Source organism: Gymnodraco acuticeps, unplaced genomic scaffold, assembly GCF_902827175.1.
Source record: "Gymnodraco acuticeps unplaced genomic scaffold, fGymAcu1.1, whole genome shotgun sequence".
Classification (NCBI taxonomy): domain Eukaryota; kingdom Metazoa; phylum Chordata; class Actinopteri; order Perciformes; family Bathydraconidae; genus Gymnodraco; species Gymnodraco acuticeps.
Genome location: NW_022990940.1, coordinates 3079096 through 3101977, shown reverse-complemented (window position 1 = coordinate 3101977; position 22882 = coordinate 3079096). Strand labels below are relative to the sequence as shown.

Here is a 22882-nt window from a genome sequence, read left to right as displayed (position 1 = left end):
CAAACTTTTTAAACTTTGTTTATTCATTGGTGCTCACACACAAACACATTCATAAAATCTCCCCATTTACAGCAGCAGCATGGACCCAACATGTCATTATGGTCAAAGCTGTTACATTGTCCTGCAAAAACAAGAAGTCGACTGTTAAGTTTATAAATAATGTGTTCATGTTACAATATAAGCAACATGCAAAGCACAAGATAATTATTTAAAAAAGAATGTACAATGTTGAGATTAAGACTAAAGAAAATGTTACCAACCCCCTCACAACATGATTTGTGAGAATACATTCAAACCATCTTTAGAGTACAACAATGTATAAGTATGACACATTTGTAATGTAAATACACCATTATTAGGCCCATAAAAATTGAATAAAATGAATCAAGTAAAGAGTGATGGTCAGTGCTTCTTATACTACCTGTAAAATATTGTGAGCTAGCTGTGCTTTCTGTCTACTGCAAATTTGAACAAGCAATATCTATGTCAGTTTGTTATTGCTACATACGAGTAACTACTTAAACCCTTTATGAAAGTGTTCATAGCCCTTCAAAACTGGTTAAACTGAAAGCTGCAAAAAAAAAAAAAATGGTACAGATGGACTAAATACAATTAAATTGTAGTAACTAACTGAAAATAGATGAGGAAAAAACACCACGCAGAAACGGTTGTTAGTTTAGGAAAGAGCGTAGATAATCCATTCTCTTATGCTCAACTGTGTTTCAGTTAAGTTAGGACCAGGTTCAGGTGAGTTCTACCAGGTGTTAGTTTTGATGGGTGGGGTAATAGGCTGACCATTACCGCCTCCAGGAAAGCTAAATACACAAAAAAGTTACATCGAGATGGAACAGACTGACAATACAATTAAAACTGAAAACCGGAAGTTTGAGAATTAAGGGTGGAAAACAGGATTCAAAAATAATTCTAAACACTTCCCCCGTTTTTATTTCATGTAATCCAAGAAATCTTCTAAAATCAAAGCTGAATATACTGTATACATGTCGTTCATTTAAAAATGTAAGAGTATGGCTCATGAATTAGATTGTGATGAGACAAACCAGGATGTGAGAATGGGGCATGCCTGCACCACTGTTCCACAATCAGAAGGATAAATATACAGTTCACAAAAGTGCAGCAATTACAGAAAAGGGTCAGGAACTTCAAACTACCAGACCCCGCTGGGTATTCAATACTGTTCACTACTGTCAGTGATGATGTGCTCACCAACCTACAGCAGCTCTAAGCTCCATCAGGGAGTACCTCTTGTCTCCGTCATTGTCAAAACACTCCATGGTATGAGCAGTAGTAGATGTTCCAATTATTTCCCTCAGGCTGCGGTAGGTCAATCCGGGCGAATCACGCCCGACGCCTTCCTGCTGGTAGAAGTCCTCCAACTCTGGGAAAAGAATAATATAATATAATAATCAAAAAGAGAGCTCTGCACTCTTGAAATGGCACTTTGCAAAACTGAAAATATTCATAGAACAATTTTGTAGCCTTTCTTGCAGAGATTAATTTGACTCCTATCATGTCTGTCTGTTAAATACACATCAAGACAGAAAATGAGAGGGAAATGTAGGGATGCATGATGTATTGTTGGGAAATGTATACTACTATGTATTGATCCGATAATGCAATTATAGGCAATCAATTATTAGCCAATAATGAAAGGCCAAATTGCCTATATTAACCCAACTAGAGCAGTACACACAGTTTAGCAAGATGCGGTAAGCACCTTTAAAGTTGCATTGTGATATGCAAATGAACACAGTAGAAAAAAAGACAAACAATTGCACACGGCACACTGAGTAGAAACCCAACAAAATATACATTTATAATTAAGTTTTGTGATGTTTGTTACTAGAATAAATAAATGAACATTTGAAGAGCCAGTTCTTTGATTTTGTCATAGCTCCTTTGCTTGTATGTACGGACTGCAAGTTAACTTTTAATGGGGTTTGCAGAGCATTTCTTAAATTGGAGCAGTAACTACACAAAGTCTTGTCATCACAGTGTGGTTGCCAGGCAACTAGAGGAGACTTCATATATCATAGCCTTATGTTTACTGGATGACATGGGACTCATTTCGATCCCAGCAAGAAAGCAAATATGTGTATTTACCAAACTTTTTATTTAATAAAAGCTTAGCTATCAAATTGGAGTAGTAGTTTGCACCTTTCAGAGAGCGGATACCATACAGGACCACCCTCCTTGGGCATGGTTTCAAAGCCTCTCTCTTAGCACGGTTTGGAGTTAGAAAGCGTGGGCGTCTGCTTGTATGAGGCTCTGTCAGTGGGGTGGATACCTCTGTAAAGAAAAGGGGAGGAAAATGTATTAAACAGGTAACAAGGGGCAAAATAAAGACCCTGTAATAAAGTGATCTATCCTACAGTGTACCTTGCACATCCTCAAGTGTTGCTTTGGTTGGAGTAGCTTCTTTAATAACTTCTGTTGTTGGACTTTCACTGGTGATGGCTGCTGCGTTATTCACCTTTGACAGTGAAGCAGATGTAAAGTGCATTGAGTTCTTTTTTACCTTTGAAGTCAGTGATCAACATGCATACTTTTAAATGCAGAAATAAACGTAGAAGCTTCATATTACTCACACTTTGTTTTGACCCGTTCTCTAACGACAACACTCTCTGCTGAAGCTCTGCGACCGTAGAGAGGAGGATGTGGATCTGCCCGTCAGTCTGTGTGTGACGCAGCTCCTCGGTCTTGTTCGCCTCACCTACTGCTTTTCTCAGGTCTGTTATTTCCTATGACAAGAAATATACATGTAAAGCAACATGCAGTTTTGTGTAAGCGGACATTTCTATGTGTTTATGTGAATTGTAGACATCCAGGCCATTCAAAATGGACTATGGACATCAGTCAGCTAGCAATTCATCACTGACTAAATCGCTGAAAATGATGTAGTTTAGGATTATTATTATTTGCTGATCCTCTTTACCCATCCTATTTTCCTTATGAAAAATGGAGAAAACATTCTGCAGTTGTCTCAGATATTTGACCTAGTTTCCCTCAACAAACTAAAGCATCGAAGATCCCAAAATAGATTGGAACTTGTTTCATGAATTATGAATGGAAACCCAACGCGAGAATCCAAGAAATGACAGGACCTTCTAAGCCCGACTGCTCTGTCAATGTAAGCCCGACAGAAATTGCAAAAACATTTTTGCATGCGTGAGTAAACAAATAAACATTACACGTTAATCTGACAGTGGCAAATTCACCGCGGATTCAATTTCTGGAAAAGCGCCACAGTTGGCAGATCAACTGAAATGTAATCAACAGAAGATTTTGGGCCATATGGAGAAAGATTTGCCTCAAAATGGAGTGAGCTGAATATGCACAAAAGCAACATTTCTCAGCAGTACATTAGGCACGCCAAGTTACTGAACTAATCCACTTAAGCACAACACACTGTTAACTTGTTTTCTAAACACTGCTCTCCATACGTTTGAGCATTAATAATAAATGAGAACAGCAGCCGTGAGCTATATTTGAAGTGAGGGTAGAGATGTAAGGAAAAAAGACAGGCTGTCACACAAAATAAGTGAAATCTTTGAATTCGGCTCATGAAAAATACATGTGCTTTTCTCATGTGCAAAACACTTGAGCTTGCAGCCCTATTTACAAAAGGAGCACAGCTTCAGAACCTGTGATGGCTGTCATCTGCCCAACACACTGCATAGAGATCTTACGAATGTATTACACAATTGGAAGAATGAACAGAAAGTCTAGTGGCTATGATTGTTCTACATCTCTTCACAAACAACAGTCATCATTGACTGAACGGCACATATACTGTATATGTCGATCCATTCTGAGATAAAAAACTGATGATTAAATTACCACAAACTTAATATGTGAAACTTTTAAAGTATGTAACATTAACTTTGCAAGGCAAGAACAAATAAGAGATTTAATAATCTCCAAGTTTAAATAAGGACCTATTCGAAATTAGCTTGAATTTACCATTGCTTTCTTCAACTCTTCATCTTTCTTCTGCTGCTCAAAAGCAGCCTGCATAGTCTTCACATCGTGCTGTACACTTGTTAGTGTGCTGCCAATTGTAGCAACACTCTGGAAAACAAAAAACACACTTCCAGGTCAATTGTGAAAATCAGTACAACACATAGAATATCCGTTGATAAAGATTCTTCTCAAGCAGATTTCATCCATCCAATTCTTTTTGCTTTTACCTTTTGAAGCTCTTCAACTGTAGTGGGAAGGTTGACTAAGTCAGCAGCTGATTTCAAGTTGACCTTTAAATGGGTTACAGCCGAGTCCAGCAAACTGATCTGCAGGAGTACAATTACAAAAAAGATGAAGTTACATCTCTAAGATAGAGTTACCAATCTAGTCAATACTTTCAAAGAAAACTAAGACTAGCACAAAGTTAAAAAGTGAATGTCAAGAAAAGATCAGCAACTGACGTATGACAAACACGGTAAGTCTTGATGCTATCCCTTTGTCATGAGCTCTGGTGGCTTTAAAACCTCTGAGCGAATAAATAAAACTGACCTTTCTGTTCATTTCTGTTAGGTTGGACCAGAGCTTTCCCAACCCCTTGTCTCCATTTTCTATGTCGTCAAGCTTTCTCTCCTTGTTTTTCAGGTCCTCATTTAGTTTTGGTATTTCACTTGATGACACTTTCTGGCTGGATTCCACTGTTACACAAACAATCAAATAAGTTTACAGGAGTGTTACGGACAAACGAACATGTAACGGGCATATAACAGGTTGTTATTGTTCAAAGGGCAGTGAGCTTTTTATGACTCATCACGAGGTAACTGTGTCTTACTGCTATGCAGCTTTTCTTTCAGCGAGTCTAGATCTTCCTTCAGAGCAATCTGCATCCATATGAGTCCAGCACAGGCCATAACGCAGGCAGCAAGTATGATGAACAGAAACAAGGGGTAGCACACATTGCAGCACTGCGTGTAGCTTCTTCTGTAAGAGAAGACACATGGTAATGTTAGACATTACAACTGCACAGCTTCTTTCATTATTCATGTAGGAGATATTTTAAGAAGGCTGCATTCTGTGTCATGGGAATTATGAGGATTACTGGTAAAAACCATGGCTTTAAAACACGAGTTGCTACATTCTATATTATTTTCATGCTGAATGTAGCATTGATTGTTTCTATTTTGATCAAGCTGCCTGGGGAAAAAACCTGATATTCTCAGTGTGCAAGATGGGTCACACTTTGCTTTAACCTGAGCACAGACGAAGAGTAAGTATATTGATTGGGCCATATTCAAATATTTCTCTCTGCACAGAGTGTAGTATAGGTCATGTGCACCAGGGCAGAGGAAACGTACTTCTTGTCTGGTTAAGGATTTAAGATCTAATGCAATCCTCCTGTATGTCCTAGTAAAGAAGAATGGAATACTATGTGCCATAGTGATTTCTATGGTATGTGATATGTTGGCAACTTTAACAACATTACAAAAATGAATTCCACATAGTTAATGGAAAGTCATGTTCATGTTGCCAATGTTGTTCAATGTTTCCAATATTATATTTAAATGCTTTGCATTTTAATTGCACATTCCTCTTGCCTCATTTTATTTCTACTTTTTCTTAAATTAATTGAATTGTTTGTCTTTTTTCTGTTCGAAATAAAGATATAAATGTTTTATGTCTCATATATATTTATGTTGCATTGTTGGAGGAGCCTGGGGCTTTAGATTACCATTGCCACTGTGGCTACTTTGCATATGACAACAAAGCCTTTGAATCTTCTTTTGAAAAGTGATGACAGTATACTCGTACTTTACCACAACAAAACCTTATTAAAGTGATCACTCACTTCCCAAAGTTAGCCCCGCTGCTCAAGTTGTTGAACTCATCGTCGTCTGAGCTGGAGTCGGACTCAGAGTCCGGAGGCTCGGTTCGGAGAAGTCGGTGACCAGACCCCTTTTTGGTCTTCTTTCTCTTGCTGTCCCCTAGCCCGATCAAGGCATTCAGTTCCTTCCTCTTCTTCATCTTCTTCTGAGGCGTCAGTGAACCCACCGAGCCCGATTTAAACCCGACTAAGTCCAACGTGTTGTCCAGCTTGGTGGATGTAGTCGTTTTTGTATCAGCTGAGCTAACTTAAAGTCCTCTTGCTAGCTTGAATTTAAACCACGATAGGTTGCTAACGGGTAAACACATCGGACGTTTCCGGTTGTCTTGACTAACAACTAATATACAACATGAATCAACAGCTGATTGGTATCAGGCACCCATACACCTTCTTCAAAACAACTTTGTCCCCTAGCAACCGGGTTGTCACATACGTTAGCTAAATCGGCTAGCATCTGACACCTTGCTAACGGTAGCTAGCAGAAGCTATCGGTACCGTGCTTTCACATCGTCTAAGCGACGTTTGAAAATACGTACCTCGGCGTCTGTTATCTTGGAAGCGCAATAACAAGTTTGTGAGTTGATTGATAAAACCTGTCTATCGTAAAATCTAAATATCCTACACTGTATTTCCAGCGATCCGTCCTGCTGCCTGTATTATTGTGGCAGTGCGTCAAGTAACCTCTCAGCTGATTGGTGCAGCGACAAACTACAACTTCCGGGTATCAGTTCTGACAGCGAGCCACACAGAGCACAACACCGCCAGCACTGATGCTGCACACTGTCAAGAACCATGCAAGTAAGTGGACCTAGCAAGAATCAGAAAATTGCTTCAATATATTAAGGAGTTACATGTTATGAACCAGCTAAATGTATACAAAGTGACTTCTGGCGTGGACAGTTAGAATGACTACCATTTAAAACAATGCGTTAATATTCTGGATATACTGATAATTGGTATCAAGCTAAATTCCACTGAGCATGCAGCCAAGAGCTAGTTCCAAGCAGTGGCGGGCTCAGGCAGTGTGAGGGGCAGGGGCCAAAACTGTATACAAAATAAATGGCATGAGGGGGGCACCAGCATAAAAAAAACACCAGTTCACAAAAGGTGTTCTTGCATGTGAGCATATAATGATGCCTGTATAGTATTAGCACTGCAGGGCCAGGACCAGGGCAGCCTAATGACCACAAAGTCAACAACTTTAGGTAGGCATCACAAACATGTAACACTAAACATAAAGTGTATGGTATGCTGACTCTTTTAACTGGTGACCTGAATGTGTCATGGTAGTTTGTAGTGATGGCAGCTGTTAAACATAACTTGAAGGTGTCCTCTTCAAAGGCTATGGTTACCAGTCACTGAGTCAGCACAACCTGCTAGGTGCAGATGGCTCCAGATGGGGGAACACACAACATTGTCACCAGATTTCTTTTTGTGGCACTGCATCATGGTTAATCAATTTGAACGCCACTGTAGATGGCACTGCATCTTGTTTTTCCGCTGGAAGTGCACTTTAGAGGTTTCATTATTGTGTATTATGTACCAAAGGGACATCCAAGAGAGCAATTATTTTTGCATTTCTCTCAGGCATGTCTCCCTTTCAGAGTGAATTTCATTAACTTTTGTTTAACATTTTGCACTAAGCTGTTATTCTACCCATAATTGCCAAGGGAAGGTTATTTTGGTGTTAGGGTTTAATCATGGGGCTAATTTGAAGGTCCAGTGAAGTCATCTTTATTGTTTAATTCATTTTCAGTTTTTATGTATTTAAGGTATTTGTTTTCTGAGGTGCGTGTATTAGTTTACCTACTATAGGTACTACCTACAATATTGTGATGATAGGATCTTCAGGATTTCTTCTTGCTTACATTGATGATTCTGAGCAAAGAAAATAATGATATAATATAGTGATTTGATGATTTAATTATAATGATCCCAAAGCCAGCCGTAATCAGAGCCATTCATAAGAGTGCGTGATTATTTTTTATGTATTGATCTGGATATTTATATTCTTCATATTGCTTGTTTGTCCAAAACAAAAAATGTTAATATTACAATCCTTGAAAAAACCTTAAATCCTAACAGCAAACGTTTGGTGTTTTTCTGTCATTGAAAATTATGTAAATTCCTGTAAATTCAATTTATTAACTAATTGTTGCGTTATTAACTTGCATGTTTGTAGCATGCATATTTATATATCTACAGGTCATCCTCAAGGTCTTTATCATGTTTGTCTGTTATGTTGACATAATCATTTTTAGAAATGCGATCAATTCTATGAAACAGTATTTCATTTTTTCTTTCAATTTCCCTTTTCCAGCAGGGGTCCGGCAGAGATCCAGCTAACCTGGAGAGCTTTTGGGCCGACCCAGCAAGACACATTGGCTGAGTCGAGGCAGGGTCTCTGCAGTCTGGCCTTTAGCTCTTTCTCATTGAAAACGGACTCCCACTGACCTGCTTTTGGCTTTGAAAAGATGTTCCTTTATGTGGCTGGCCCCCCACACTACCTCACCACAATACTATTAATAATGACACTGGATGAAAATCTCCACACTGGACCAATTTACAAACTCACAAAGGAACTGAGATGCTCCTCAGCTTCTCAGTACGACTTTGGTTATTGAGTTGCGCGAGATTGACATCCTACTGCTGATGCTTTATTATCCTCAGAAAAGAATTGCTCAGAGCAATGCATGATGCCGACCACACAAACACAACGCTAATATTATAGTAGTAAGAAAGGATGTGCTTGCCCTTTAATTGAAGAGCGTTTAACGGCTAAGCAGCTACTGTATGGTTTTGAATTAATTTGCTGTGAATCCAGCTGCGACATGGGTGGGTAGCAGAGCAAAATTCAATCACTGGCTTGTATGCGCTAAGAACACCTGGTGAGGGGACAAGCATCATGCTGAGGGCTTGCATAGATCCCCGCCTGCACTTGGCTGCAACTCAAAGCATCAAAGGTGTTTCATCTCTGCGCTGGAGGCTCCGGGGTTAAAACAGAAAGGATGACGCTTCAACTTATGGATCCTTGCCTCTACAGCCACAAGGTATGGATCTGCAGGCAGTAGAAAGAAACCCTCTACTACTGTGATTACTACAAAACACTTGTTTTTACACTTCACGGCAGGGTTCTAATATTCTCACTCGAAGTGATTCCCACAACTGTCTGACAAGGAGCTGCGTTGGGTGCTGCTGACAGAGAATGTAAATAGCGTTGGAATGATAGGAAATACTGAATAGAATTGACTGCTAATTGAAGGTTTTCATCTGACAAGGCAGACAGTGTGAATACAGATTATCATCAAGCAAGGGCGGCTGTTAGAATACCAATTTATCTCACCAGGTGTTTTTTTAATCGTTTATTTAGAATCCTTCAACTATTATTATGTGGGATAACTCAACTAGTAGACATTAAAATGTCATCTTGAAATAAGTGTTTGCTGACAGATGAAATGGGACCCACATGGTGTTTAGAACAGTCACACATGCTTGAACTTATGAACTTCCTCTACGTCAGCTGCCAACTGATGCTTTATTAGGAGACAAACAGTTATGTAACAGTGAGGCACAGGCTTTGTTTTGGTGTGCTCAGCTTTCATTATTCGTTGTTGACCCTTTTTTGTTTTATTGAAGGATCGCAAAAAAATGTTTGATTACAAATTCTATTTCACTAGATTTACTAAAGCAATGCTTGATCTACATTCAAAACTCTACAATTAATTGACATCCAGTATAGCAGTCACTATAAGACATTTAAAAAAATGTCATTTTAAGTTTATAAACATTTAATTTGTGATTAAAAAAAAGAAACAACTCCCATAAAGTAAAGGTTAGTACATATATAACCCATTCATTCAATTATGTAAATAATATGACGTGACAAAAAGTAATCTAATTTTACATTATCTAGGGAACTAAGCTTTGTTTCAATTTTTTTTTGATTTAGCTCGTGTTCTTTATCCAAATACATTTTATCAGAAAGAATTAGAACTGTTGCACGTATGAGTACTAAATACGCAGGCATCACAGCATGGGTAGCTTCAGTGAGAGAGAAAGGTTTGCCTAATGCAGCTGCATATGTGTAATTCATGGCAACAAAAAAGGGATCCAAAAATGTTTGTTTCATGACGCTTACTGTTGCTAAACTGTTTTTCAGAAATGATGTCCTATAGTAGTCCACTAGGGCAGGGACTTTGCCTCTCTATTAACTCAGTTTCCAAATGTTTTCTTTACTAACTCGGATCATGATTGTTGCTTATTTGGTCATGAATATTTAATGTCAAAAAGATATATTCCAGATTTGAAGTTTTCAGCGGCTTTAATGCTGCAGTGAGAATACTGCTGCACTGAATTCATTACCATGTTGTTTTTTATTATGCAATGGATATTTATTCAGGATGTAAGTGAATAATTTATTTTACTCAAACTCTTTTTCTATATGATTTACCGAACACTTTGGCGCCGGCAGTCTAATCGCATGTCAACAGCTTATCCAGAACATGAGACATCTTTTTTTTTCTGCAGACGAAACTCACATGACAAATGTTCGAGAGTTGTGACATGAGAGAAGAGCGGACCAAAAGGCTAAGAGTTATGGCTTTGTAGCATTTGAGTAAACCCAATTCCACGTGTATCTGTCAGTCAGCCTGGCTGGTGGAGGCCTCTGATAATGTACAGAAGGGAATCAGCAGGGGGCAATGTTCTCACATCAAACAATCACTCACATGCAGCAAAGCCTCAACACTCAGTCAAGGACAGAGGAGCTCTGAATCACTGGCTCGGCTCGGTCTAATGGCTTCAATGCAAGTATCTTTCATATCCAGCACAGCGGACATCATTGATAGTTTTCGTGCTGTTGTATTGACTGCAGCATCCTGTGCAGAGCTCTTATGATTGTAAAGGACTCGTACACCTAAATATTTTACACAGTGCCAGACTCAACATTAGCAACATACATACACAGCCAGCTATGTTTAGGGAGCAAAAATGCATTTGAGATCATGTAGCCATTAATAATTGACTCAATTGTAACATCCATTGAGGGTTGCCTGGAAATATTTTCAGTGTAAAAGCAAAGATGGAGAGGCAGCTGACAGTTTGCAGGTTTCTTCGTATCTCTCTCGCTGTAGAAGTGTCAGTTAAATGCCTTTTAAACGTAGAAGGACATCAGACAGGAACATCATGATTTAGCGATTAATTCTCTGTCTACTGCCTGATATCACACTGTGGCGACACTTAACTGTATTGGCCACCACTGCAGTGATATTGAGAAGGTCTAATATAATCTAAAATAGATAAAAGGGAATAGATTAATATATTAGGCAAATGAAAGGGGTGAGAGAGGGAAAAATGAGACAGGGCTCTTTGATGGAATTTTGTTGAAAGTTCAAGCAATATGCGCAATAAATTCCAGAGCCATAAGAAGTTGTTGTTTAGCATACATGTATTTTACTCAAATCACTCTTGTACTTATATGACCCGTCTTGTTGCTATAAATAAAACAGTTGTATTGATGGATCTCCCAAATTGTGTAATACAGCTGAGTATAGGGCAAACATATCATATTGAATTCAATGAGATTTAAGGATTGGTTTCACAGACAGCAAGACAAAGTTATCTTTTTCAGTGTATTAGACCAGGATTAGTTTAATCCATGTCTATGAAATACGCCCTTCATTTTGCTGGTAATGTCTTCAGTGCACCAAGTTTATTCTTCTTGGTTGGGTTTTTCTGTTATTTGCTGAGTAGGAAAAAAAAGACAATTCATTCCACATAATCGTCTTATTTTGGGAATGGTTTCAAGCAAGTTTAGTGACTTGCAGCAATCAAAAGAGGGCAGTAAAAGAATAAAGACAACCGAATAACAATCAAAGAGGCTAACAGAGGAAAAAGATGACATGTTGACGTGAAAAGAAAAACAGGAAACGGAAAACGTTGGCAGGAGGAAGCATAAAGCGTCTGAAGGGGAAAAATCTTGACGTTTTTCAGATTTGATTAAAAGCTATGCGAGTGATTTAAGCAAGAGAGGGCGATTTGATTTTATTGATGGCAGCATGTCTTCAGAGTGACACTTAAAAAGGACAAGAACAATGCTTATTTACCAAAGCTGTTTCACAGCTCATGTGGAGCAGGAGTTTGCTAAGTTTTGTACCTGTTCTTCCAAGAAACCCCTCAGAGTGCATGGTGGGGTAAATTGGCCTAGATTTCCCTCACACAGCGACTATTTCATTAAGAACCTCCAGCTTGCAGCAGACCAGGCTCCTTTTACTGCATTGTACTGTATATGTGACAAGGGCTGATGGGTGTTGTGCTGTGAAATGCAGCTATTGTTAGATAGATAGGAAATATGTAGTTTGTACTACCTGTTGTATTATATTACCTGGGGCCTCATTTATAAAGGGATATACGCTCAAAAAATGGCGTACGCAGTTTCTACGCAATGTTTGCGATTTATAAAATACTAACTTGACGGGAAAATGTGCGGTCCTCCACGCAAACTCTAACCCATGCGTACGCACTAAACCACCTCGAATATGTTGTGTTAATGTTATGAAATGTTTTCTCATAAATGATGCGGTAAGCAGGACGACAGAATTACGTCTAAACTGACGCCGTTTTGCATTTCTATAGGTTGTAGATACGAGCATGGTTTTACTATCATGTTTAATCGTGTTTTATGCCGTTTGCCAAGACTTGATAAGTCGCTCGTAAAACACAGGAGGTATGGAAGCTAAGAACACCATATGTGGTCAATTGTACAGCTAATATAACACAACACATGAGTTGTATTTCCTCTAACTGGTGGATATAGAGTTGCTGCAGTGGAGACGCTGCGCACAGCTGATCGACAGCTGGGACACAAACCACCAAATACAAAAACATAATTCAGATCCAGTCGTCATGACTCCACTCCGGAGGGATTCCCCGATCATTTATACAGTTTCTCATCAAGGGGGTGTCTGTCCCCGGTACAAACACACTGCCTGAGGAAGGCTAGCCTATGTGTATTTATTTTGTCATTAACCGTTTTCGGACCACTTATTTATTTATTTTGGTGACGATCCGACCTCCATGCTGCTCTGGTTCAAACTGCATCCACCAAACAATATGATTTATCTCGACCTCCCCAAAATAACCAACATCTGACACGGTGTGAGATGTCTTTTTTTAGCTGTTCTGTCGTCATTTCCTGCGATCTTCTTCATAAAGTCAGTCAGAATGAATGAATGAATGGGCGTTTCTTTGACTATTTATAGGCAAATATGAGCGTTACGTGAAGCCCGCAAAAGCTGCACCGCATTTCGAGTCGATTGTGATTTATAAAGGGAAACCGGCGTAGGAAGTGCCTTACGCACTTTCCTCGCCGGTACGCAATGTTTTGTGAATCGGAAAATGTCGGAACATTTCTGTACCTATTTTTTGGATTTCTACTACGTAAGCAACCTTCCCACGTGAATCCTACGCACGGCGTTATAAATGAGGCCCCAGATGTCTTATGGTAGATTCATATTTCCGCCCATATCTCCTCCCTTATTTAAATCCTCTTTAAGTCCTTATTTAAGTTTTTTCTTAAAATCTACTATTAGCGGCTTTAGTCTGTTACACACCGAAAAACATCTCCAAGGCAAATATTATTTTTTCCCCTCAAAGACAGGGAGTGAAATGTGAGATCCTATCCCACACACTGTAATTTGAAAGAGTTATTGGCAGTTGCATAAGCTATATATTGTGTGTGTGTGTGTGTGTGTGGTCTCTTTCAGTGAAGTTGTTTAGTGGGGGCAGAGGTACTCAGATGTTTTATTTAGAATTTAAAGTAATGGAATGTAGTAATACTCCGTTAACTAATAGTCCTGCATTTACTTAAGTAAAAGTATAAAAGTATTTACATCAAAATATGCTTTAAGTGTGAAACTATTATGCAGAATGGCCTCTTTCTGGATCATCTATATTATGTTAAAAGAATGACAAATATTGATGCATGACTGTTATCATTCATAAAATGTTGCAGCAAGTAAAGGCTGGGCTCATTTTAATTACAATATAAATGGCTGGATAGCTTATCAAATATATAATACAATTACAATACTGATGTTAACAGCTTGAAAAAAGTGGGCGATATTTAAATTTCTGGAAATATATCTAATTATCCAGATAACATTCACATTTTTAACGTGTGACTTAACGTGTGATATTAATTAACTATGTTATTTTACGCATTTTAGTCTAATTATCAATCTTCAATAATTCTACCATCTCCTACACAAACTGTTTAAGTGTGAGAAATGTAAATATTACACTTCTTTTTTATTGCACTTTAGCAAACCCTCTGTTTTTAAACTGTGCTATATAAATAAAGTGGATTGGATTGGACTTCTGATTCATAATTTCTGAATTCTGTCTCTTTCCCATTTAATTCATAAAGACTTAACACATGTGGGGTTTGAACTAACCGGAACATCTGCTCAGTGTTAATGCAGCCGCACCTGATCGGAGAAATTGAAAGTGTTACAACTTAACCGAGCTAATCACAATCATACATCTGGTTATTGAACGATGTCAGTCTTATTACAGTATTTACTTTTCTATTACTGTAGCTTAGCCAGAAATGATTAAAGAAAACATCAAAATATCCTGGGTAAACCCACATTTTTATATATATTTTAAAATAATGGCAGGATATTTAGAAAAGAGGATTTATTAGTTTTTCAATTGTAGATTTCTTTTCAGAACGTTTTGATGAGACATAAAGCAGACATACGTGGTTTCTTTTGTATGTGTAGGAAAAATATATATTTAGAAAAAAATGATAGATTTCTTTTTTGTCTTGGTAATGTTAGAAAACTCACAAATATGTGTTTGTGAAGAAAACCACACTGACATGTTAAGCTTGTTTCCAGCATCATGCGGTTCCTCTAAATGTTGTACTGCACTGTTATTTGCTAGTTTGTGGTGGACTCCTTCACTTGATATATTCCCGCTATAGCCTTCCTCAATCCTGGACATTAATGAGCCGTTTTTTTGCCCTTCGAGCTATTGCTGACTTGAGTGTTTGCTCCTTTTTTTTCAGTTGTCCATTGCATGAAAGACGCAGGGGGGGTGTCTGTTTATAATACACTGGAACCACCATGCTTGGCAGAGACAATCACAGCAGCACCCTCACTGTCGCCTAATTCGGCAAAGCCTGCTTTGTACTGCAAACCGCAGCCATGTGCCTCTGATTTACTGTCTTCAGAAGACATTCATTTTCATGACTGTATACAACCAAACTGTTCTTGATCATTACAAGAAAAAGGAATGTGCCCCAGTTATTAAACAGCTAACTATAATTGTTTTAGAGATAATGTGGAGAAAACACAAGCAGAATTTCTCCTCAGCACTTTGCACGATAAATGAAATGCTCTTCTAACTTAATGTTGAGGTGAAGGCAAGGCTCTTTGTGCTTGGCTGCATTCATCTACTGTCAAGCCGAAGTTGATCTGCAATTCTCTTTGTAGCAGATCCTCTCCCAGCATCTCCGATCCAGACGCACGAGGGAGAAACCTCGACGAGGAGCATGAGAGGAAAACCAGCACATTTGGGTATGACTAAAACCTTCAAAGCATTCTTTGCAGCCAGATCTTTTTTGTGATTCAGCCTAGTACAGACATGCAGCACATGGAAAAAGATATTCTATATTATTCGGCAGCATGTGTTATTTGTGTTTCTTCGGACCTTGAGGTTCATGGAGCCCCCGCAAAATGAAGTGGGAGCTTGCAGCAGCTGCCAGACGGCATGTATAGAAACACTACCTCCTCTGATGAGGTCGAGAGGAAAGACACATTTTTAAAAGGAGAAGGGAAATAAGAGGATTAGAGCTGATAATGTGTGTGCAACCTCCCACTAAGACAAGTGTGCCCTGTTGAAGAATACCTGTGGCTCGTGTAAGGACTGTTTACAATTGTTTTATAGACAGTCACAAGACAAAAGAGGTGCATTTTGATTGGTTGCTGGAGGTTTTGTCGGGGGTAGATGTGTTGCCTACACAGGGTGCTGAAGGTCAATAAACAGCAGCTATTGAATGGTTTCTTGAAGCACATAATATTGGTTTTAAAATGCACATTTGCTAAACTCCTTTCAATATAACCACCTTGTTAGACGTTATTCTTTCTTAATTGCCATTAAATGTGGCCAAACACCTTGGTAGCTTCTAAAGCGCCCTGACAATATTTAAAAGCAATTTAATGACATCGATGCATGGCCAGCGAATGTGAAAAATGATCTTACAGATGTCGTTATCAAGGTACACTTTGTGTGAATTGAAGTTGTAAATCCCTGGCCTGTGTTGTTCTCCATATGCAAAGGATTTACTTGCAATCTAGTGTTTAGAATTCTTTAAAGCTGAAAAACAAACAAACGTGTTGTGCTCAGGGTTAACTGCGTCCAAATGTTGTAATTGAGGTATTTCATAGACTAAGTGGAGCACGTTTATTTTCCTAAATTGTCCAGACAGAGTGGCCAAATGAAGTGGAAAAATGCCAAAAACGAAACTATTCCCACATTTTCTCTACTATCATATCAAGGTAATAAAATGTTTGATTGATGAAGGCGTTGGCAGAGCAGCGAAAATCGCTCTCTTGCCGCATTTACACACAGTAAATCACTGCCTGCAGAGTGAGTGATTTGGCATTTGTGCCATCTGCAAACATTAATAAGACATAAACAAAGAAAACGAGGCAAAAGTTGATTTTCGAGCAGGAAGTTTCTGATGAAAGTGTTCCAACATTTTGTAGGAGCTCCCTCTCCAAGCCTCCATCAGCCTCCTAAGTCATATCAGATGTTTGGGCTTTATTGGGACTTGAAATAGTTATTAGCCTGAGCTCCCTCCCTGCTGAGTGTATCTCCTGCGAAATAAAGACCCACACAATGATGGGTTCTGCTTGGCGTGATATCTGTTCCTTCTATTGAATACTTTTATTTCTTTAATTCTAAAACTACGCCTTGTAGATTTATGAGAGGCAGGTGAAGGGTAGTATATATATATTTTGAAAAGGTTACTATTCTTGAACCTCACTTGAGATGAAAGTATTCAAAGCCAGCCTTATACAACTGGCTGCTAAAATGTATTCTTGTGTGGATTAAAGAAGAACCTCCATTAGACAATGAACATTACAGCCGCAGTGGCTCTGAATAGAAACCACATCGCCGTAAGAGTGCAGTCTTTTTGCTCAGCCTGTACTGAAAACCTTCAGCAGGGGGGATTACGGGAGAAGGAGGAGCGTTTATGCCGTCCGCTGCATGTTTCCTAAATTACACTGTGTGGGTCATTTCCATAGGGGGCAAAAAGTAGGCCTGCGGCGTATCTAATTTGTCTATAAATCGAGCAGAAATGGAGAATCTCCTGCCAAGCAGCATCTCAACTTCCCTCTTTGTCTGACATCCTGTTTCCGGAATTGCAAATCTCTGCCAATATTTGCCGATACTCCATGAAATCAGATGTAAAACCAAAACATGTCATGCTCTAGAAAGATTTTTGTATGGATAGCCAATGTGTGTTAAATCACAAATCTTGAATTATTCAATTAATAGTTTATTTTTAATGGGAGATGGATATTGAAAACCCATTAAACATTAATTAATTTAGCTATTTTGTTTAGCTAGTTCTAGTATTGAGCATTGTACTGACATTTCTATACACAACATGGGTAAAAATGTATATTTATTTGCCTTTTTAATTTATAAAGGTATACTAAATCTGATAAGAAACCTGATGATCAGTAAGAGCGTAGAACAATGTGGTCGTACAGGTTTGATTTTGTATGAAACTTGAGTGGGGACTCAATATATCATATGGTAAATGGCCATAGATCTATAAACAAAACAAGGAAAGCTTATATTTTATAATATAACCACAAATATGTGTGCCAAAGGATGCTAAATATATCTTGAATTATTTAGTTTTTTAATTCCATATAATTACAATGTGCAGTAATAAAAGAGAATATTCAATTCCTTCTTCATTAGAGTGGATAATACTGCATCTAAATGATGTGAGTTCAGTATTTAATGATGTCTCTTTGCAGCAGTAGGCGCAGTGTGTGTTTCTATAATAAGGCTGCTTGTGTGAAAACACCTCCACTCTTTTGTTGTGTGAACTAAAGGCTTTGACATGTGTGCATTTCCTTCATATTTCTACTCCTATATACCATGAATACCCCCTATTCATTGGCAGCATTGATAGAGTATAAAGGATGAAGCGCTGTTTCTTCACAGGAGGGAACATTAACAAGATGCTCTGCATGGTCAGAAATGTACAGTCATGCTGATTCAATTAAAACTACTACAGGAGTGTATAAATATTACTCGATAAGTACGGTTGCACCGTCGAGCATTCATTTGTGAAAATGAATTCACTGTTGCTATTGATGCTGTCATTTTCTTTTGCCATGCTGGTGCAAAGTGACACAAAACGTTGGCAAAAGAAGTGAAATGTTTGCAGTCAAGGCAAATGGTGCCAAGAATCGTTTACCATTCAGATGTTGGTCAGAGGGTTGGATGTGCCATTTCAAATTGATTACAGGTTGGCCGCTAGAACCTAAATTTAGGAACGCTTTCACAAGTGAGATCTGAGGCTACAGTCAAGGTGCTCCCTGTCATTCAGGGTTTCAAGCTGCTTTTATTCTGGTGTTCAAAGTTAGGCAGAGAGCACAGATCACACAAACTGACAGGGAAGCCAAAATTATGTCAGACTTTTTTGTTACATTTTCTACCAATGTTTTAAATCTAATTGTGTCTTAGTTAATAATCAGTGATGGTGCATTCTTCTGCTCTAACAACCTAATGGCCTGAAAGTTAACCTCCACTTGATGAAAAGAAAAATGAGAACATAACATTAATGTTCCCTGCTTCATTTGTGTCCTAGTTAACATTTATATTATAAATAAAACCTTCCAAAAATACACAAAATAACCTTTTGTTCTCTCACTGGTAGAGCAGTTAAACACTTCAAGCCCTTATGACAGGGTTTTAACATCGACTGTAGCTGCACTATACGTAGCTAATAATATCATTTTGGTATTAATTGCAGTGGTTCTTGAATTGATTAAAATTAAGAAGGTCCTTCGCTAATCTGCTAAATAGAACAGTGAAATACTGTGTATCTACACTCAAATAGATAAAAAGACGACATTACTGGGAATATAAAAATAATAATTTTTGATTAAAGAAATGTCTACTTTGTGCACTTCATCTTGTGCACGTTACACTCGATTTATTTGCAAATCTTGCTAATGCAATCTCGCACCTTTTAATGAATCCTAACATCATAAAGGGTAACATGTCACAGAGATGTTTTTTTAAAATGTGTATCTTGAAAGCTAGTTCTGTGTTCTTGAGTTGGATTGCATTTTAATGAGGACATCTATTGTAGATATTATGATATGAGAGTCTGGATAAAAGCATATTATTAAGGCTGCATTGTAGGTAATACATTTTCTTAATGTTTTTTTACCAACAATTAATTACCCACATTTAAATTGTACTTATAAATTAAATACAATATTAAAATGCACACACACGCTGCACGATTTTGGGAAAAAATCGAATTGCAATTTTTCTGACAAATATTGCGATTCGATTTGCGATATTTGTTTTTAAGCGACCCAACGGAAGTTTATTGTAAAATGTGACAATATCTCCGGCTAGGAAGGTCGTATCAACGTACTCCCGTCTCTAGCACCCCCACAGCCCGAGCTACGAGTGAAATAACTAAACTTACATGAAACTTCCGTTGGGTTGCTTTAAAGTCAAGCTTCCGTTTAAGATTCACCCTGTAATAGAAACATGTGATGGAGCATTACTAACCTGACTCAGATGGTTGGTTTCACCAAAGCATCTAAAGCTCCATTGGAAGCCATTTGGAAAGGGCAGGCACTTTCAAAAGCACTTGGCAGGTGATTGGATCAATCGGTCTATCACCTTCTATCATGGGCCACTTCTGATTGGTTAACAATGGCTGGTACACATGGAGCACAGCACTTCTGATTGGTGTGGATGACTGACACACAAGAAGAACAAAAACAAATTTAAAAAAAAAGAACAAATGTTATAAAAAATCTCAGGCTTTGCGATTTGATAATCGCATCTTTCAAATCGCGATTTCGATTTAACATCGATTAATCGTTCAGCCCTAACACACACATGCATACATACACACACACACACACACACACACACACACACACACACACACACACACACACACACACACACACACACACACACACACACACACACACACACACACACACACACACACACACACACACACACACACACACACACACACACACACACTATTATCTCGATTTATGAATTTTACCTTGTTTTTTCATTTAAAATATCATTTTAATGTAATTTAATGTAATGTATTTTAATGCTCTTTTGAATGTATTTCACTTTTCTTAAATGCTATTACAGAGCGCCCAAAAGTGAAGAAGCATCATATGTTTTAAAGATGGACAAAAATATTAATACAGAGAATAAATACCAACTTGGAGTATTTAAGAGTGGTAACAAGAAACCCAAATTGTGATTTAAATATCTTTTGACATGCATGTTTCAGGGACTCAGCGCCATAATATCTGCCCTGCTTATGCTCTTTAATGTTTTGCTGCGGCACCGTGCCGCTGCTGTGTTACATGTCATGTTGATAATGACACAACACATTAATCAGTTCACACTCTGTAGTTAGTTAGTCACTCTCTGCATCCTGTGTTTAAGTAAACATTAACATCTAGAAATACAACAGTCAGCGCTGTGAACTGTGTTGGTATACCCAACAGCAATATGAACGCCACTTAGCATCATTTAGCATGTCAAGGAGTACACTTCGGCCACTAGGCGCTGTAACATGATCACTTTAACTGTTTAACACAACAACACCATCCAATTGACCTATATTAGTGTCAGGTATCTTATTAACATCACTTTGGCAGTCTATTTAGCTGTTGTGATTGCACACCCTATGTAAAAAGCAATACACTGTATGTTGTCAACACATATTTGTTGCAGTAACATAATTCCTGTAATAGGTATCTGGTAACGCTCTGAGTCGACGGTATAATCAGTGTAGAAACAGCCGGAGGTGCTCAGTTTATTATTGTATACAATGGAATTCATCTTGATAGGTCAATCTCAAAAAAGTAAAACTAGGCAGAGCTGTTGTGAAACTCTGGAGCCGTGCTGCTGCTGCTGTTCCTACTTATTTTCTGTGGATCACTTGCTGTGGATTTCCTGAGCTAGAGAGTGCATTTTGTCACACTGGATGGTGCTTAAAAACAAGAGGTTATAAAAACATAACCTGCCTGTCTTTGGCAATATGTTTTGAAGGGACCTGCTGCTTCTGTTAATTCCCAGTGCAACAAAATCCACACGGGCAGAATATCAGCAGAAGAGATCTGTAGCCTATACCAGTAAGAGAAAATAACCCAGGTTGGTGGGTTTGATGCAGACAAGAAAACATAATGGCTAATCAGGTAATTGGGTCCAGAGAATGACAAAAATGACCATCCCACTGTTTGTGTCACAGCCGGGGATAACCATGCTATTTTGATTTTAAAGACATTAATATTTTGACGAGGCTTTGTAAGGCTCTAACAGATGGGGGCAGGCAAGCTTGGCTTCTCAACATAATAATACATACTTACCATAATATATAACCCAGGGAGAAGTCATTGTGTGCAAGTGGCCACTCTCTGCTGCCATTATGTAATACATTTGTGTTTGTGAATTTGTATTTCATTCAACAAAATGTAAGAGCTTGCTGTGAAGCCCCAAAGCTGACAATAATAGTAACAAATGAATCAGACAAATCAAAACACATATACAGCAATAGATCATATTGTAAGTTCATTAATATTGTTAATTATATTATTTAAATAAATGGAATTAATTACAAGTAAATAAAAAGCTATAGAAATGCCTTTTCAGAACATACGGTGTTGGTCTTAGCACATATTTAATCATTTATCTATTCCTTATTCTCTACACTCAACATTTTCCATGTCCTCATCACATTCACAGCTTTCCTAAGGCAGATATGTTAAAAAGATGGGTGTATCCATGTAAGCACAAATCACTGATTGGTCTACGATTTGTGTGTGTGTGTGTGTGTGTGTGTGTGTGTGTGTGTGTGTGTGTGTGTGTGTGTGTGTGTGTGTGTGTGTGTGTGTGTGTGTGTGTGTGTGTGTGTGTGTGTGTGTGTGTGTGTGTGTGTGTGTGTGTGTGTGTGTGTGTGTGTGTGGTGTGTGTGTGTGTGTGTGTGTGTGTGTGTGTGTGTGTGTGTGTGTGTGTGTGTGTGTGTGAGCTCCAGATTGTCTAGCTCTCTAGCAGCTAGCTGAAGCCAATTTGCATGTAGTGTTTATTCCATACTGCTGTAGCACAACTGTATAAACTCTTACGGTGGATTAGGAATTCTAGCCGGCAAGCAAAGGCTATCAATGGTAGCTAATGCTGGGTTTTTGGATAATATGAGAAAAGAGAATTTAAATCATCTATATCAAAAAAAAATAAGGATACCAAGACATAACCTTGAAAATGAAGATACTTCTAAATTAGTTTTTGTTGCTTTTTACTGCAGTTGTATTACAGGGCTCCATTATATTAAACAAGAAGCACCTTTCAATCAAACGTTTACTCCTCCACTACTTGCACACATACATATTTGTTGATCTTTGCATACATTTACATTTCACGTTAATTTCAAAATGTCTCACATAAAATTCAAATTGGTAACTTAATCTTCAAAGCCGCATTGAAACAAAATAAAATGTTGCATCCTCTTGCTGTTTTATTTTATGCTGTGTGGAAATCTAATTTTGAAAGGAAACTATTCACTTGATACAGATTCATCCAATTATCTTTTGCTGTGTTGTGATAACTTAATATTGATATGTCGGAGAGGGCTTTCATGTCATTAGATCTTTGCAGCATGTATATATATATATATATATGTTTATATTTATAAAATAAAAAGTTGCCTCT

The 22882-nt window shown here is 38.1% G+C and overlaps 2 protein-coding genes across 3 annotated transcripts in view; one reads left to right on the top strand and one right to left on the bottom strand.

Moving 5' to 3' along the window:
- Positions 1-2: 2 nt before the first annotated feature.
- Positions 3-6536, bottom strand: efcab14 (EF-hand calcium binding domain 14). Its single transcript, XM_034234663.1, has 10 exons — positions 5825-6536; positions 4811-4959; positions 4531-4676; positions 4209-4307; positions 3982-4089; positions 2607-2759; positions 2398-2491; positions 2176-2307; positions 1225-1396; positions 3-121 (listed from the first exon to the last, which is right to left on the bottom strand). Exons 1-10 carry the CDS (start codon positions 5998-6000, stop codon positions 112-114), a joined length of 1239 nt encoding a protein of 412 aa, XP_034090554.1. The 5' UTR covers positions 6001-6536; the 3' UTR covers positions 3-111.
- A 49-nt stretch (positions 6537-6585) lies between these two features.
- The window catches only part of LOC117558462 (adhesion G protein-coupled receptor L2-like), a 130392-nt gene continuing 114095 nt past the window's right edge, over positions 6586-22882 (top strand). The window contains exons 1-3 of one of the 2 annotated variants that reach the window (XM_034234679.1): positions 6586-6658; positions 8181-8910; positions 15358-15441. The gene's annotated coding sequence lies outside the window, so the exon portion shown is untranslated. The remainder of the gene's footprint in view (positions 6659-8180; positions 8911-15357; positions 15442-22882) is intronic. The other variant, XM_034234687.1, reaches the window with a different exon arrangement.